General features: G+C 41.8%; 1 protein-coding gene across 2 annotated transcripts in view; it reads left to right on the top strand.

Moving 5' to 3' along the window:
- Positions 1–15,491, top strand: part of NIPAL2 (NIPA like domain containing 2) — a 68,225-nt gene that overhangs the window by 38,515 nt on the left and 14,219 nt on the right. For both annotated transcript variants that reach the window (XM_075213876.1, XM_075213877.1), the window contains exon 6: positions 13,330–13,426. In XM_075213876.1, the coding sequence (XP_075069977.1) occupies positions 13,330–13,426 (97 nt within the window). The remainder of the gene's footprint in view (positions 1–13,329; positions 13,427–15,491) is intronic.

A 15,491-nucleotide genomic window follows, 5' to 3' on the forward strand; every position in this document is an offset into this window, starting at 1 on the left:
TCTGTCTTAAGAACAGCTGGCTGCTTCAGGTGTGTGGGTAGATTTTGGGAAGGGGGAGGAGAAGGTAAGTTCAGACGGCGTCTGATTGGCTAGCCATGACACACATCCAATCAGGTGCCATCTTGACGTAACTAGTATGTCTGACTAGCGCTATGCTCTTTCTATGGCTCCTCTTAGTTCACAGCTTTAGGATTTATCTGTGGGGGCTCTGGAATGGCTATTTCAGAGGTAAGGATGGGACCCCGGATGAACTATATATTCTCTGCGCAAAAGTGTATTAATTCCATTATATATCACAATCCACCCAATAATGACAGATTTATCCTGCTTTTTTAACAGTCCATGTGAAGAAAGAACACTGTATCTGTGATTGTTAAAGTATGTTTTTGTTTTGGGACCAACTTGTACGTTACATTCCATGAACCTTTCAGTATCCTGCTTTTTAGCCTGTGCATGAAATAGGATTTGAAGAAGGAATGTTTGCTTGGTGCCATCCATCTCAAATCACAACAAATGCCTTCATCCAAAAATGTATTTTAAGCATCAGTCTTAGGAAGAGATCCAACCAATGTAATAAAAAGACAATATAATTGATATTATCATTTATTTTATAGCTCCAATATGTAGTCATTCACATCAGTCCGTGCCCCACTGGAGTTTATATTCTAAATTCTTGCCCACCCACCCACTAGGGTTCATTTTGACAGAAAACAATTAACCTACTTTCTTTTTTTTTTCTTAGGTCTTCAAAATATTCCCTACATTTGAACTTAAACGGTTACAGACTTAAAATAAGACTTGCCTTATAAAATAGGTACTAATGTGTCACGAACGCCAAGCTGTCCCAGATACAGTAATCTGAACTGCTGGCCGTGACTGGCGTCACCTTAGTAACTTAACAATGAATACAAAGGAATTGGAGGTCCAATAAAACCTACCTAAAGCAGAGTAGTAAGAACGATTGTACTATGTGAGGTGTCTTGCTAACTACCTAGTAGAGGCTCTACTAACTCTGGCCAAAATAGAGCAAATCTACTTAGTCCCAATTAATATGACCATAAAGTAATGGATAAAGGCTGTGCATCCAGCGGAACGCCGACGCGCGTTTCGCTGACCGAGCTTAATCGTGGCAATCTTTGGTCTACCCACACACCTGTGGCAGCCAGCTGTTCTTAGGTAGTTAGCAAAACACCTCCCATAGTACAATCGTTCTTACTACTCTGCTTTAGGTAGATTTTATTGGACCTCCAATTCCTTTGCTCCAGTTTTGGTACAATTTGATTTAGCAATCTTGAGGGATATATACATTTAGTGTGGAGCGAATAGTAAGATATCTGTCCAATGACTAGTAGTAGTTTCTTGACAGCTTTTTTACCTTGGTCCTTCTACCCATATATATGTTATATAGGGCAATAGCGCATCCAGTTAGTTAACTAGCATTGCTTTTTATGTTTACACTTTTCTTAGATATTTTGCTGTTTTAATTGAACAATAAAAGTTATATTTTATAATTGACTACAGCTAAATTCCGGTAATAATTTGTCTGGAGAGCTACTGTGCACCTAATTAACCTTTTTCTGCCTTTTTGATATTAGTATATGCTTTCAATACTTGTTGGAGAGAGATGGCTGTTAACAGTGCAGACAGTATTAAAGTAATTCTATCGTTTTAAAATAAGCATTGCCCAATCAATTGTATGTGTGTCCAAAGCACAAAGTGATTTATTTTAGCAGATGTAAATAGTCAACAATTCAATACATTATTATATTATGATAAAGTACAGTACAGCACAGCCAATACCAAAAGATAAATACATACCAATGCAATCGCATGCGCTCGCATGCGCACCCACGGGACCCGATGGACAGTATTCTGTTTAGAATACTGTGTCAGAGTTGACTGAGGGCCAGGGTGTATGTAGCAATGATTATATACAGTACAGTGTTACACTTGAACAATATAGATGACGTAGATTGCTTCTATAGGTCCAGACGTTGGGTGGGTCCAGGCCAGACATGTAATAGGTTGATTCAATCTAAGGAATCCAAAGGTGGGGGTCTTCTCTCCAGGGGGTCTGCTCCTTTGGTAGCCAGCATCATACAAAGGTTTACTCTCTAATATCAATAACTAAAGTATGCAATGTGCGATCTCTTCGCCGACTGCACCGGACAGCTGCTGATGATTAGGGCTTCAATATGATATCAGGCATGACACCTTTCCTATAACCTAAACCTTTAATAACACTACAATGTACATATAATCACTATATATATATATATATATATATATATATATATATATATATATATATATATATATGTATATATATGTATATATATGTATAGACTAATAATAAACTGAATACTATCTGCTCCTGAATTACAGTGTAACAGAACCAATATGAAATTATATAAATAACTAACTGTTGTAATGCGAGTGTGTGCGTGCGTATTTTACCGTGCGATCGCATCACGCCACGTAACACGTGGTGTACACTTCGCAATACGCACGGCAAACCAATATTAAACCAATATACTTTCGTTCATCCAATTATACGACTTCAACAACAGAAACGATCTGCACACAAGCTGCAAAGTGGCTGGTCCCAGGGCAGGGTCTACCCACCTCAAGCATACAGTACCCTAGGCTGGGAGCGGGGGTTCCTAGGCACTAGTAACCCTCCTCGGTTTGCCTATGTATCTGGCATCTATATGTGTCTGTCTAGCTATTTATCATAGGCAAGCAGTGAACCATAGCTCCTAACCGTCTGGATGTGACAGCTCTGTCCCACCATCCCAATTGGGTGGGAAATTTGGGAGGTATTGTATGTTCACTGTAACTCTACCTGGCAGAGCAGCGGTGAATGGGTGCCGTACGGCAATGGAGGTGTTTGAAGGGGAGGTGAGGAAAATAGCGGGCAGCCTAGCACTTCAACTCTTGTGGCTCCAAAGCATTAGGCACACCCCCATTGCAACTTGGCCAAACTCCCTGTCCCGATGCCGAATTCATAAATGTTTGGGAGTATAAGTAAACTATAAAAGTTTCAGCATATCCTACAAAAACACAAATACTAAAAATATTGCTACATTACTTTTTTACTTCTGAATTAATGTGTAGACATATTTGGATGTACTAATCTATTATTAATAGGCAGCAGATACTTTCTCACTTCCATAGAAATAACTCTGCATTTTGCATCACTAAGTGCGTTTCATTAGTATCTCCTGCGCTGACGGCTGACTGACATCAATTAGTGCAGACTTCAGCTCATCAACACGGCACTAGTAATCTCTACCGTCGTCTCTGTCTGACATCGTTCATATTGATTTACCGTCATATAAGAGCAGTCCCTTGTTTATCCTATCTGTGCTATTCAAATGTCACTGCTAAAAGAAGAAGCAGCATAACTGTAATGCATCCATGGCACGGAGAGTGTTAGAGACTGGCAATTAATAGTGTGAATGAAGGAACTTGGCGGATGCCCGAGTACGACGCGGTGTATAAATGTATTTTTATTACGACAATTAATGTCATCCTTAATTTAATGATGTGACACATTCCACAGCCATCTGTTCACCGTGTTTGCCTCACCAGTAAAAATAAACAGAGGAGTTTAAAGTAACATTGTTTAGTTATACATGATTACTCTCAATTGATTTGCACACCTGTGAAACAAATACGTTTTCAAACCCCTTATTATACTGTTCTATTTATTTTGTTACTCCTCCTCCACTTCTGCTGTTTACCCTTAAAGCAGTGGTTCTGAAACTGTGTGCCGCGGCTCCCTGGGGTGCCGTGGTGGTCTTACAGGAGTGCCGCAACCAGGGGTGGTGGTAAGCAAGGCGGGGACTACTTGGTAATTATTTTGGCTTAGGGTGTGCCTTGAAAAAATTGTAGAGACCCTAAGGGTGTCTTGAACTGAAAAAGTTTGGGATCCACTGCCTTAAAGTATAGCCGTTGCTTATACCAGAGGTGTCCAAACTCCTCATGAGCTACCAACAGTTCATGTTTTCAGGATCTCTTTAATCGTGCACAGGTGAGTTAATCTATTTGGTTGGGTCGGTAATTATTACCCCACCTGTTTCTACAGACAGAAATCCTGAAAACATGACCTGTTGGTAGCCCTTAAGGACTGAGTTTGGATACCTCTGGCTTATACGCAGTGGAAGTAGCCTTTTTGTAGCCTGAACCCCAATTCATGAGAATGCAACCTATCCAGTTCACTAGGAACTAGTGGCAATAATGAGAGATGAGGCACAGGTGTAAGTGCCTCATGGCTCAGTGATGTCACTAGTCTATTGAAGTGCTAGGTTGAATATTGGTTGAGCTAACCAAATGCAAGCCTTCACTGTCTTTAGAGAATGAGTACACTTTACAAAATATCATCGCATGAAACCGTATCGCATACACTAAAGTTTGGTATCGTTAAACCGCAGACGATAGGATGAAGTTGTCTAGAATTTTATTGGCCCCATAAACACAATGCCCTACTGAGAAACCCACTTTCAGGCTCAGAAATCGCTTAAGATGCCTATACAAAGGCAGATCCTCAAGTGATATGAGGTCTGTCCAATATGGCCACCCAGATGTGTAACAAAAAATGGATAAATCCAATACGGGCCAGTAATCACATCGCACGGGCCAAGTCAGTGCAATCGGCCAGTGTGACCGCACATACTGTCAGACCATAGTCATCGCCCAAATGGATTTATTTTTTTGGCCAGTCCCAATTGACATCTGATCGATCCTAACCGGATGCTAATCAGGATTAGAAATCCTTGTCAGCACAGCATCCAAATTAGCAACCTAAATTGGTGCATTGGCAACTTTAGGACTTGTAGTTCATTTCCTACTGGGAAGAAATTGAGTCAACTCGGCGGCTGATTTTAAGCTGGCCACATACACTGCAGCCCGGCTGCTTGGCATGACAACCGGATGACGGCATCTGTTGCCAATTTAGCCTTTCGCGTAAAAGACAGATTTTTCAAAGATCTAGTTATTCAGTGAGCCAGGTTTTAACACTGCCGTAAAACAACCAATTTGACCAGCGAAACTCCACGTGAGTTCCAGCCGCTCATTAAAGGTGGTCCTGCATGGAAAATGCAGCAGTTTTTATTTTAAATGTAATCTAGTACTGGCAAAGCTGGGTTTGAAAAAGTATTCTAGTAGTTTTGTTGTCCTTTAATCATTAAACAGAGAGTCGGACCCTTATCATGTGAGTATCCAACACATATGAAATATAAATTCATGAAAAGGACCATAATTTATTCTCCGAGAGGGATTTTGATGTTTTTGTTTTCAAGACTGTTATCTTTAAATTGCAGCCATCTCCTATTTTGCCAATATCATAACATTCCATAGTCTCCATTATGACATGAACACAATTAAAGCAATGTAATTCAGCACTGTATGCAGGATTCTACTTGTAATTCAATCATGAAAACCATTGTTTAAATGAAATATCCCAATGAACAGTTGCCACGTATTAATCTTCATGTGTCACACATTTTTCATCGTCCTCAACCATTCCTCTCTTTTCTTGCTTGCTTTATTATAATAATTTTCTTTCAATTTATTTTGTCTTTCTTTTGTAGTCAGTTATTTATTAACAGTTCTTGTACTTTATCTGCAGAGGGCTGTAATCCACCTGGCTCATTTCACGCCCCCTTTTTGATCCTTTTCTACACTCAGAAATGTAATCACAGATACAATTGAAAATGTGCATGGGAAAAGTGAAACGTCAATTTATGGCTTAAATGAAGCATTAGTGGGATTTGACATATTTTGGCTCTATTACATGTGGCGTTTATAGATTTTTGTTACAGTGGTTGACGTTGGCCTAGGAACATCGTTTCACGCAGAACCGCCAATGTAAGATGCAAAATACACCCTGTTGAAAGTATAGGACGAGACCTGATCTCTAGCAACTCCGAACTTCCAGAAAAATCTTTCTTCAAGAAATTTTACAGGGAGAAAAAGGCTGTTTGACCTCCCACAAAACAGGGAACAGCCCTCTAAATCTGCACCCTGTGCAACTCCATTGATATAATATAATTCATCTGGACCTACAAATAACTTATTGTGTAAACGTATGCCCATATGCCCACTATGGGGTCGATTTATGACAGTACAAGCAGCCATAAACCTGGAGAAAATAACTGCTTTCTCCAGAGAATGGCCATCGCATCAGTCCACACATTTTATCAAGGGGTTAACACTGGAGAAATTGGATATTTCTTCTGCCTAAACCTACTTTACGTTGTTTAATGTGGTCTCAATAAATCTCCATGGAGACTGCGAACCAACATAATTTAACAAGCAACGAAAAGCTTAATTTTTCGTTGCTTGCCGTTAAAACTAACTCCATCTGAAGATGGCGTTAGCAATGTCAAGGTATAGGATTGGGCACCAATGGAGGAGAAACGGTTTTCCTCTTCCTTGGTCCTGCGCGCTCCTCCCCTCCTTCCTGTGATCAGTGTTAACCCTTTCACTGCAGGGTCCAGAATGTTGAAGGGGTTAAATATCTTCTCATATTTTGGGATTCCCCCCGACCCCCTCCTCTGTCTCATCTATGCTTGCTCTCCCTGGATCTTACAAAAGTGGAAGCTGCTCAAATCAATTTATAGGCCATAACAGGTGCTTGAAAGGGTGGGGTTATCCTGCAAGGAAACTACCCACAACATTTTTTCCCCCAGCACACTGCAATAGCCAGCAACAGATCTGCCATTTCTACTGTAGATAAAAATGCAAAAGTCTTTGTTGCACACATTTGCAAATGTATGTTTAAGCCATCCAACACGCCAAGGCGCTTTTGCTAATAGGCTGGTCCTACTCTAAACAATGAGAGTCCCATATATTTGGGCCATACATATGTGTTTTTAAATTGAGAGCCAACTTACCAAAGAGGTACCCCAGAAGCCTCCAAACAGCAATTCAGTGCCAGTACCCCCTCTCAGCTACTGACACCAACATGCCTCTCAGACAAATACAGAAGTGGAAGCTGCTCAAATCAATTTATAGGCCATAACAGGTGCTTGAAAGGGTGGGGTTATCCTGCAAGGAAACTACACACAACATTTTTTCTCCCAGCACACTGCAATAGCCAGCAACAGATCTGCCATTTCTCCCTGGATCTTATCAGTGTTTTAGCGACAATAGCCATTGTACGCTACCACTGCCCCAGGTTTTAGTAAATACTGGAGAAAACCTATTTTTCATTGCTATGATGAACAGAAATAAAAAATAATTTTTTTTTTTTTCCAGAGAAGGGGACCATGATGATGAATTTGTGGCTGTTTGCCTAATCTATACTCGACAAGGAACACCCCTGATCTGCTCAATTCTTCCCATAAGATATTGCAACCTTGTGTACCCTTGCAGATATCTTGGCCCACAAACCCATGCACTCCCCTATCAAACTGAGCGCATTTGTACCAAAGTAGATGTGTGACAGAAAAACATTTGCTCTGTGGGATTGCACTTTTGCAGTTTGTAATTGATCCTTCAAGAGTAATAAATTAATTGAAGTAAATGTCCACCCATATTAAATGTGTGGTGGGCTAGGGGTTTACAAATATATATGTTGTATGGCCTAGCAGTGATGGGAGGTTTATGCATGCCCCCCAACTATCCCGATGGCAGCGGAACAGTCACGATTTGAGGAGAGAGGCCCGCAGTCGACCCGACTCATTTGAAGTTGGGAGATAGGTCCCAGCTCACGTTGGTGCCTCCGCTGCGTGCAGCAATTCGAGTGCTTTTGGGGGAGGAGGGCCTAGTGCTTCATTCGGCAGTGCCCTTTGGGCGCGGACACACCCACTGCCACATGGACACTCCCCTAACATGACATGACCGCACACTCCTTTCAGAGTAGGCGTGGCCATGCCCCAATGTGGAAATTTCAAATGTTGGGAGGTATGGTTTATGCCCTGCTAATTTGTGCAATTTAAAGATAAGAAATATTGGCCCAGATTTACAAATGTGGCATTTTTAGTGGAAAAAAAAAATGGTCAGAAAAATGTACATTTTGAAACTTTTCTGAATGTTGTAAGAAAATGTTTATATTAACGTTAACTACTTAATTTTAACGTGCAATCCAGACACTTTTGATGGGTAGAGAGGCATGACGAGCAGGGTGGCAGAAGACAAGGGCAATGCCACAGACGACCAGTAGCGCCGCCACAGCTGAGTATTGCTTGGTCGTGTTTGCGATATATCTGTGATACGTTTTAGTGATAGAGGATTTTTTTTACCAAATTTTATAGTGATGATAATCAGCGATTAATAAGTCTTCTCACAAAGTGACACTTAACAAGAGCCTAAGTGCCTTTAAGAATGAATACTTGTGATATGCATTGACGGTACATTTTATGCACGATTATATGTAAGATGAACGGTTACAGGGGCAGGAATATAACTACCAAGGGTGTGAAAGATGTGACTGCAACTAGGCCTTAAACCCCGAAGGGATTAAAACAAATTGCACATCATGCGGGTGCTCCGGTTTCCCCCCACACTCCAAAAACATACTGGTCGGTTAATTGGCTGCTATCAAATTGACCCTAGTCTGTGTGTGTGTGTGTGTGTGTGTGTGTGTGTTAGGGAATTTAGACTGTAAGCTCCAATGGGGCAGGGTCTGATGTGAGTGAGTTCTCTGTACAGCGCTGCAGAATTAGTGGCGCTATATAAATAAATGGTGATGATGATGAAGTACATCTTTTGTGATGTTATTCTGTGTCCTGTGACAGCCTATACTGTATATTGTTCTTTTCAAAATATAATATATAAAATATAAGGTTCTGATGTCCTATAAACATGTGTACCGCTCTTTCCTACCAGACATATCAGTTGAAGAAGGGTCCAATAACTTCTCCCCTCAACGATCCTAAATTAAATAAAGAATTACGCCCTGATTCTCTGATGCAGTACACCATATGTGCCCACTATAACCCTAATTACAGCAGGATACACCGCTGTGGAAATAGGGATGTTTAAATATATGGTATTTTGTGTTTATGCAGCAAGTGCTTGTCAAATTGCTGTGTAACGATTACTCCCATTCGGTGGCAGAACATCATTGCAATAGTTGTTAAAAGTAAAGCTGATCAATTGACTGACTACTGAATGCATCAGATCAGAGGATAGATCCTTGTAGTTTAACAGCTGGAGATTCACAGGTCTCCTATCCCTGTAATATAATCATTGTCACCCTAAATTTCAGACCTAGTTAATCAACACAAATATAAACACATGTTCGTTATTCGTTCCCCTCCCCTGAGAGGAGTATGCCATGCTAAATTCTATTTTGGCTACCACCCGACCATTTGGATACCACCCCACCATTAGAGATTCATTAGATTAGGAATCTGAATGTTGATTTGTAGTCTTTGCAGCATGGAAATTTCGTGGCATGGAATACGGCCACTTTGGAACATGAAAAGAATGCTAAGAAATTGGTTTCTGCTCTGAATGTAATAAAAAGTCTTGATCAAACGATAAGCTAGATATATTTTATGGGTCATTTTGTGCTTACGTCGATCTTTTCAGTATGGGCTACAAATCTGTTGACGATTCTTTATGCTAAATTTAAAGTGCTGTATACAGTGGGCTAGGACAAGTAGTTATTGTTCCTCAGAAAGAACTGAAATATTATAGATGTAGCAATTATTTTATTTCTTTATAACCATCTTATTTTCACAAATGTACCTCTTAAACCTGTGCTCTGTTTAAATGTCAATGTTTAAATAAAAATCAATAACTGGTTCATCTGTTGACACTAATTCTTACTGAATTTATAAGCTGAATTCTCATAAATATTGTTTATATCCAGTAAAAGACTGCATAAGCGCCATGATTAATATTCTGTATATACCACTGCAAAACACACTACATACCCACAGTGTAGCTCCTTTATCACAAACAACTGTAAAAAGATACAAAAGGTACTTAAATACTGTATAAATAAGAATATTTGGATAATGCTGTCTCCAGGCTAACATCTGCTGTTTTGCAAACGGCTCCTTGGGGACATCACCATCGGCAAAGTAATTCCTACATAAATTGCCTATGGCACCCAGAACCATTGTATTGCATACTTGTCTACTTTCAGTAGGCGACGTCCGGGAGAGGGGCGTGACTAGGGAGGGGGCGGGGCGCCTTGAATCGCGTCATTTTGACCCTGCCCCCACGAGTAAAATGTTGCGGGGGCCAAAATGTTGCGATTCTCTGTGAATCGCGTCATTTTAACAAGGAAATTGTGGGATGCGGCAGAGATGCCAGCTCTCCCGGGATTACCTACGTGAATTTCGGGAGTCTCCCGGGGTTTCCGGGAGAGTTGGCAAGTATGTTGGATTGATTATATTTTTTATTTGTTTGTGCTGGTATCAGGAAACATGTTGGATATATACATTTTGTTTCATACAGAGATATGTATCATGCTTGTACCTCTACATCTATCAAAGTTCACATGCCAAGTATAGAAAGGTTGGGGCAAACGTTTGCAGGATGCCATTTCAGTGAATGGATTCCTGCTCGGCGCATTTAAACGTGCACATGCCTTGTCGGTGCACTATTCACTAGTTCAGCAGGAATCTAGTGTTACTAGACTTATTCAAGGCCCTTAAAAAATGTATGTGCTTTGGAATTGAGTACTGGTGAATGCCTACCTACCAACATTTACCAAACCCTGCCCACTAGTGTGTGTGTGCCCGGGGGGTGAATTAAAACTCCACCCACTTTAACTTAAGCCCCACCTCTTTTCAGCCCGCGAATCGGCATATCCCGCTAATATCAGGACTTTTGGGAGGTATGCAATGTATAGATCTACACATCTACTGTTTTTAAAGTAGCTGCACACAGACGTCAAGTTATGGCCTGACATCCGTTACAAAAGCCTCTGACAACTTATTTTAATTTGTCTAAAACTATGCGCTAAGCTGATAAAATGAGAACATGTTGGCTTCCATGCAGTTCTACCATTCTAGTCCACACCTCCCAAATGTCCCTGTTTTGGCGGGACATCCTAATTCGTGGCCTGCAAAAGGGACGGGGCTTAATGGGAACTTGTGTGTGTTTTGTATTTTAACCAAATATGGCCATTTGTAGGCGGAGTTTGTACATATCCGGGCTGAGTTTTACAGGGGGTGGGGCTTATTTTGTCCCTGTGTCGGGATTCTGAATGTTGGGAGCTATGCTCTAGGCTCCTGCCTTTTATGGCCTTTTCTCAGATCCGTACTTGCTAGCACCCAAACTTCTTCTGCACTACTGTACATATTTCATGGTGGCTGTGTGATATGTTTTCTACATCACTTCACTGACTTATTTTTTGGAAAAGAGACATAACCTGTGTACAAATTATAAAGCACCGCTCTCTCCCAGCCCCCCAGCAAAATTACACCTGTCTCCAGATATCCTCTTGTCTGCAAGGTCCTAGGAACGTTTTCAAGTACATGTTGTGGATTTTAATATAACTATATTTCGTATAGTCATTTTTTTCCCCTGTAATGTTAGCTACTTGTCCCATAACATGAAAAATACAATTTGGACAGCTCCTGGGCGTATGAGATCGCTAAAGACTGCAGTTTTGTGTAACGATTGGAGATTAGTAAAATCAATGAAAGGCAAAGCCTTTGGTCTGAGAAGGGTTAAATCAATATCTGGGAAGTTCATTAGTGAGGTGTCAGACCATCAGTGCAGTTCAGAATTGGTTTGTGACATTAACACTAAGATGGAACTTGGATAATAACAGTACTGTGGTGTGTAGTGTTTATTAAAGAGAAATATACCCTGTTTAAAGGAAGGGTTTCTTTTCACTTTTTTTTCCTGTAAATATTCATTAAAATGTAACACTATACTGAGAGCATAATTTCTCTGTATATTAGCATATCTCTTTGATTTAGGTGGGACAGTCCCGAGTTGAGGGCTTGGTCCCACTGGTGGGAAATTTGAGAGGTATATCTCATTCACGGTTGTGAACGGGTGCCGCATGGCAATTAAGGTGTTTGGAGGGGAGGAGAGTACAGTCTAGCGCATCAAAAGTGCTAGGTACAACCCCCAGGGGGTGTGGCCATGTTCCCATCACAACATGGCCACGCCCCCTGTACTGGCACAGAGTTTCCAGATGTTGGGAGGGATGTATTGAAAAGCTGCCATGTTACCTTTCTTGCCTAAGGTAAAATGAATATAAGCCGTCAGAGTTTATTTGCGGAGGTGGAAAAGGGTGCCCCACTGTGTGCCTATTTTTATGCAAATGTGCCTGATTTATGGGAACACTCAAGATGGCGGCATCTGTAGGAGGTGCATCTTCTGATGGGATGAATTGCTGAGCGCTTACATGCTGACTGCATTAGTCATGAGAGTGTGGGGGCATTAGGATTGGCTGTTGTGTGTCACTTTTGTGTGTTTGGAACCAATCAGATTCTAGCTATAATTTTCTAGAATGTAGTAGATAAATGACAGCTGGAATCTGATTGGTTCTTATGTGTTACCTCCACTTTTACTTTTTCCTCACTTTTACTTCTCAGAATGTCCGGGAGACTTACAAATTTTTGGGAGCTCTCCCAGTCTCCCGGTAGAGCAGCATCCCGAATCCTGCCTGCTTCGTTGGTGAAGTGGTTGGGGGGCGATGCTAATCATGTTGTCCTGACCCTAATGACGTGATTAGCGTGGCTACGCTCCCACGACCATACTTGCCAACTCTCCCGGAATGTCCGGGAGACTCCCGAAATTTGGCCAGTCTCACAGACTCCCGGGAGTGCTGGCAAATCTCCCGCATCCGACTACTGCCGTCGCAAAATGACGCGATTCGTGGTGAATCGAGTCATTTAGGCCCCAACCCCCACGACAAAACATGTTTGCTGTGGGGGGCGGGGCCAAAATGATGCGTTTGGCCGCTCCCCGACCCCTTTCCGTCACGTCCCTCTCCCGGGAAAAACTTGCCCAAAGTAGGCAAGTATGCCCAAGAAACGGCCAACTTTGGAGATCTCCCGGAGGGGTGATCTCCAAATTTACCAAGTATGTCTTACATGTTGATTGTTCTTGTGACAAAAGTGTTTGTTTTTTTTTTGTATGTGGGCCTTTGACAAAGCTCTTTCCCTCTTTTATGGGTGAGGTAATCTGTGAATACAAGAAAAATTCTATTAAATATTGGGTGTGATCATAGGTATGGCTATAATTAAAATGTATATTGTTTTAACTAGTAATATATTTAGCTATAAGTGTGAGGGGCGAACTATACAGTATTTGGGCTTGGATAGATGATTATAAGCATTTTGGGTTTAATTGTAAATTTATCACAGAAAAATACTGAGCAAAATTGTTTTGTTTCTTTTGTAGATCCTAGAAATCATCATATTCTGTGTCCTGCTCTACATGTATAAGAGGAAAGGAGTGAATCATATTGTGGTTTTACTGCTGCTGGTGGCTTTGCTGGGTAAGTACATTGTTTTCTGATGCTATCTAGGCCTTTGTGTCATTACCATTTGTTTAAATCAATCTCTTACTTGAAGACATCTGTTTTAATGTTTGTTTTCTGATTCAAAATAATTGCTGGAGATCAGAAAGGACGTGTTTGTTTTCTGAGCCTGCCACAGTTTCCATCCGCACTGTTGGATTGTGCAAGATTCAATATTCCGCACATGGCGCCTGGTTTAGAGTGTTTGGTGTAAATCCAGCTGGAATGTGTAACTTCGCACCTAGGCAAAACCATGTTAACTGCAGGGGGGGGGATGTAAAAATGTGCAGACAGAATTAGATTGGAAAGGAGTGCATCCTTGCTCAACTCTAGATCTCCATGGAAAAATAAAGCTGGATGGAAGTTGCTGAGGGCAGAAGTAGGGATTTGCACCCCCTTAGGTCGTAACATGGGTTTTCCATGTGCACTCTTTAGTGGGATTTGCTTCTGACTTTAAATGACTATGTAATATATATATATATAATAATGATTTAGTTTAGTAAATCCTTTTTTTAACAATACACAGAGGGAGGTCAAAACAATATGTTTGTGGCTTTCATTGATATTTGCAACACGCATTTTATATTGTATACATTTACTTAACTTCAGCAGACAGCTTTTGTTGTATTTAAAATACACCTGTTGCCTACACACGGTAGCGGTAGATGTTACGTGGGTTTAGCCGTATTCATGAGAATGCAGCTTAAGTATCCTGTGACATAACTGAGGTAAACCATGTCTGAGCCAATGTTTGTGAGAATACAGCATCAATTCACTAGGTATTAATTATAATTACACCACACTGACATATGGCTAAACTAATATTCATAAGAATGTAGCCTATTAATGAGGCAGTGAATTCCATTTTCTCCCGGTGAAATAAGACACTGCATTCCAGAAAAGTAACTCACAATCACCGCACCCCATAGCGATGAGTGTGTATCTACTTACCGCATTGGAGGCCCCCGCTCTGCTCTTATGCGCTCGCGTTGGGGGGCGGCACAAGCACAGTTGAGCTTTAAGCACTGATTAGGCTTTCAGTTCCACTGTGATAAGTTGTGTGTATGCTCTCAGCGGCACACGGAGGATTGTCGGGGGGGGGGGGGTTTCCCCCCGCCGACCCCAAAAAAACAACAAAATCCCGAGAGAGAGCTGCTGCGCATGCGCAGCAGCTCCGTTTCACCAGCGCTGTCCTATACAGCAGCCGCGGCGCTGTCTAAGAAGCGTCTGTGGTGGTGCAGCACCGCCGCGGACGCTTCTTTGACAGCGGCGCGGCTGCTGTATAAGACAGTGGCCACTTAGTTAGCGCAGGGGGGTTTCTAGAGACTCAGAAACCCCCCCTGCATGCGCCACAGGCTCTGTCACATTCAGAAGCGCAAAGTGGGGTCCTCTGGAGTGACTGAACTTGTACTATTGGACACCATAAGCAGCAGTATTTCATACTTGCCTACTTCAGGCAAGTTCTTTCCGGGAGAGGGGTGTGGCGGGAGGGGGCGAGGCACGGGCAAACACATAATTTTGCCCCAAACCCATTCCTCCCCCCCCCCCCCCCCCCCCCCGCCCCAGGGGACAAAAATGATGTTTTGTTGAGGGAGTGGGGTCTAAATTGCGCGATTCACCGCAAATCGCATCATTTTGGGACGACCGTAGTGGGATGCGGGAGATTTGACAGCTCTCCCAGGAGTCTTTGAGACTGACCCGAATTTCGGGATTCTCCCGGACATTCCGGGAGTGTTGGCAAGTATGCAGTATTTGCTGTTTCAGCAGTAGTTACACTGCTGCATTTGAATTAATATTGGTTCAGCCTACAAAATGGTTGCAGGTTACAGGTTCAGCCTACGAAATGGCTGCAAGTTACAGGTTCAGCCTACAAAATGGCTGCAAGTTACAGGTATATTTTAAAAGTAAAACAGCACTTAAAAAAAACCAAAAAAAACATATGGGTAGGGATACTGAATTTCTTGATAGAGCCTAGAGCATTGATTAATCTAAGGGCGAAAAGCCTTAATGCCGGAGTAAGCTGGAGTTTTTGCTGCCAATAGGG

The sequence above is a fragment of the Mixophyes fleayi genome, chromosome 5 (genome assembly GCF_038048845.1).
Source record: "Mixophyes fleayi isolate aMixFle1 chromosome 5, aMixFle1.hap1, whole genome shotgun sequence".
NCBI lineage: Eukaryota > Metazoa > Chordata > Amphibia > Anura > Limnodynastidae > Mixophyes > Mixophyes fleayi.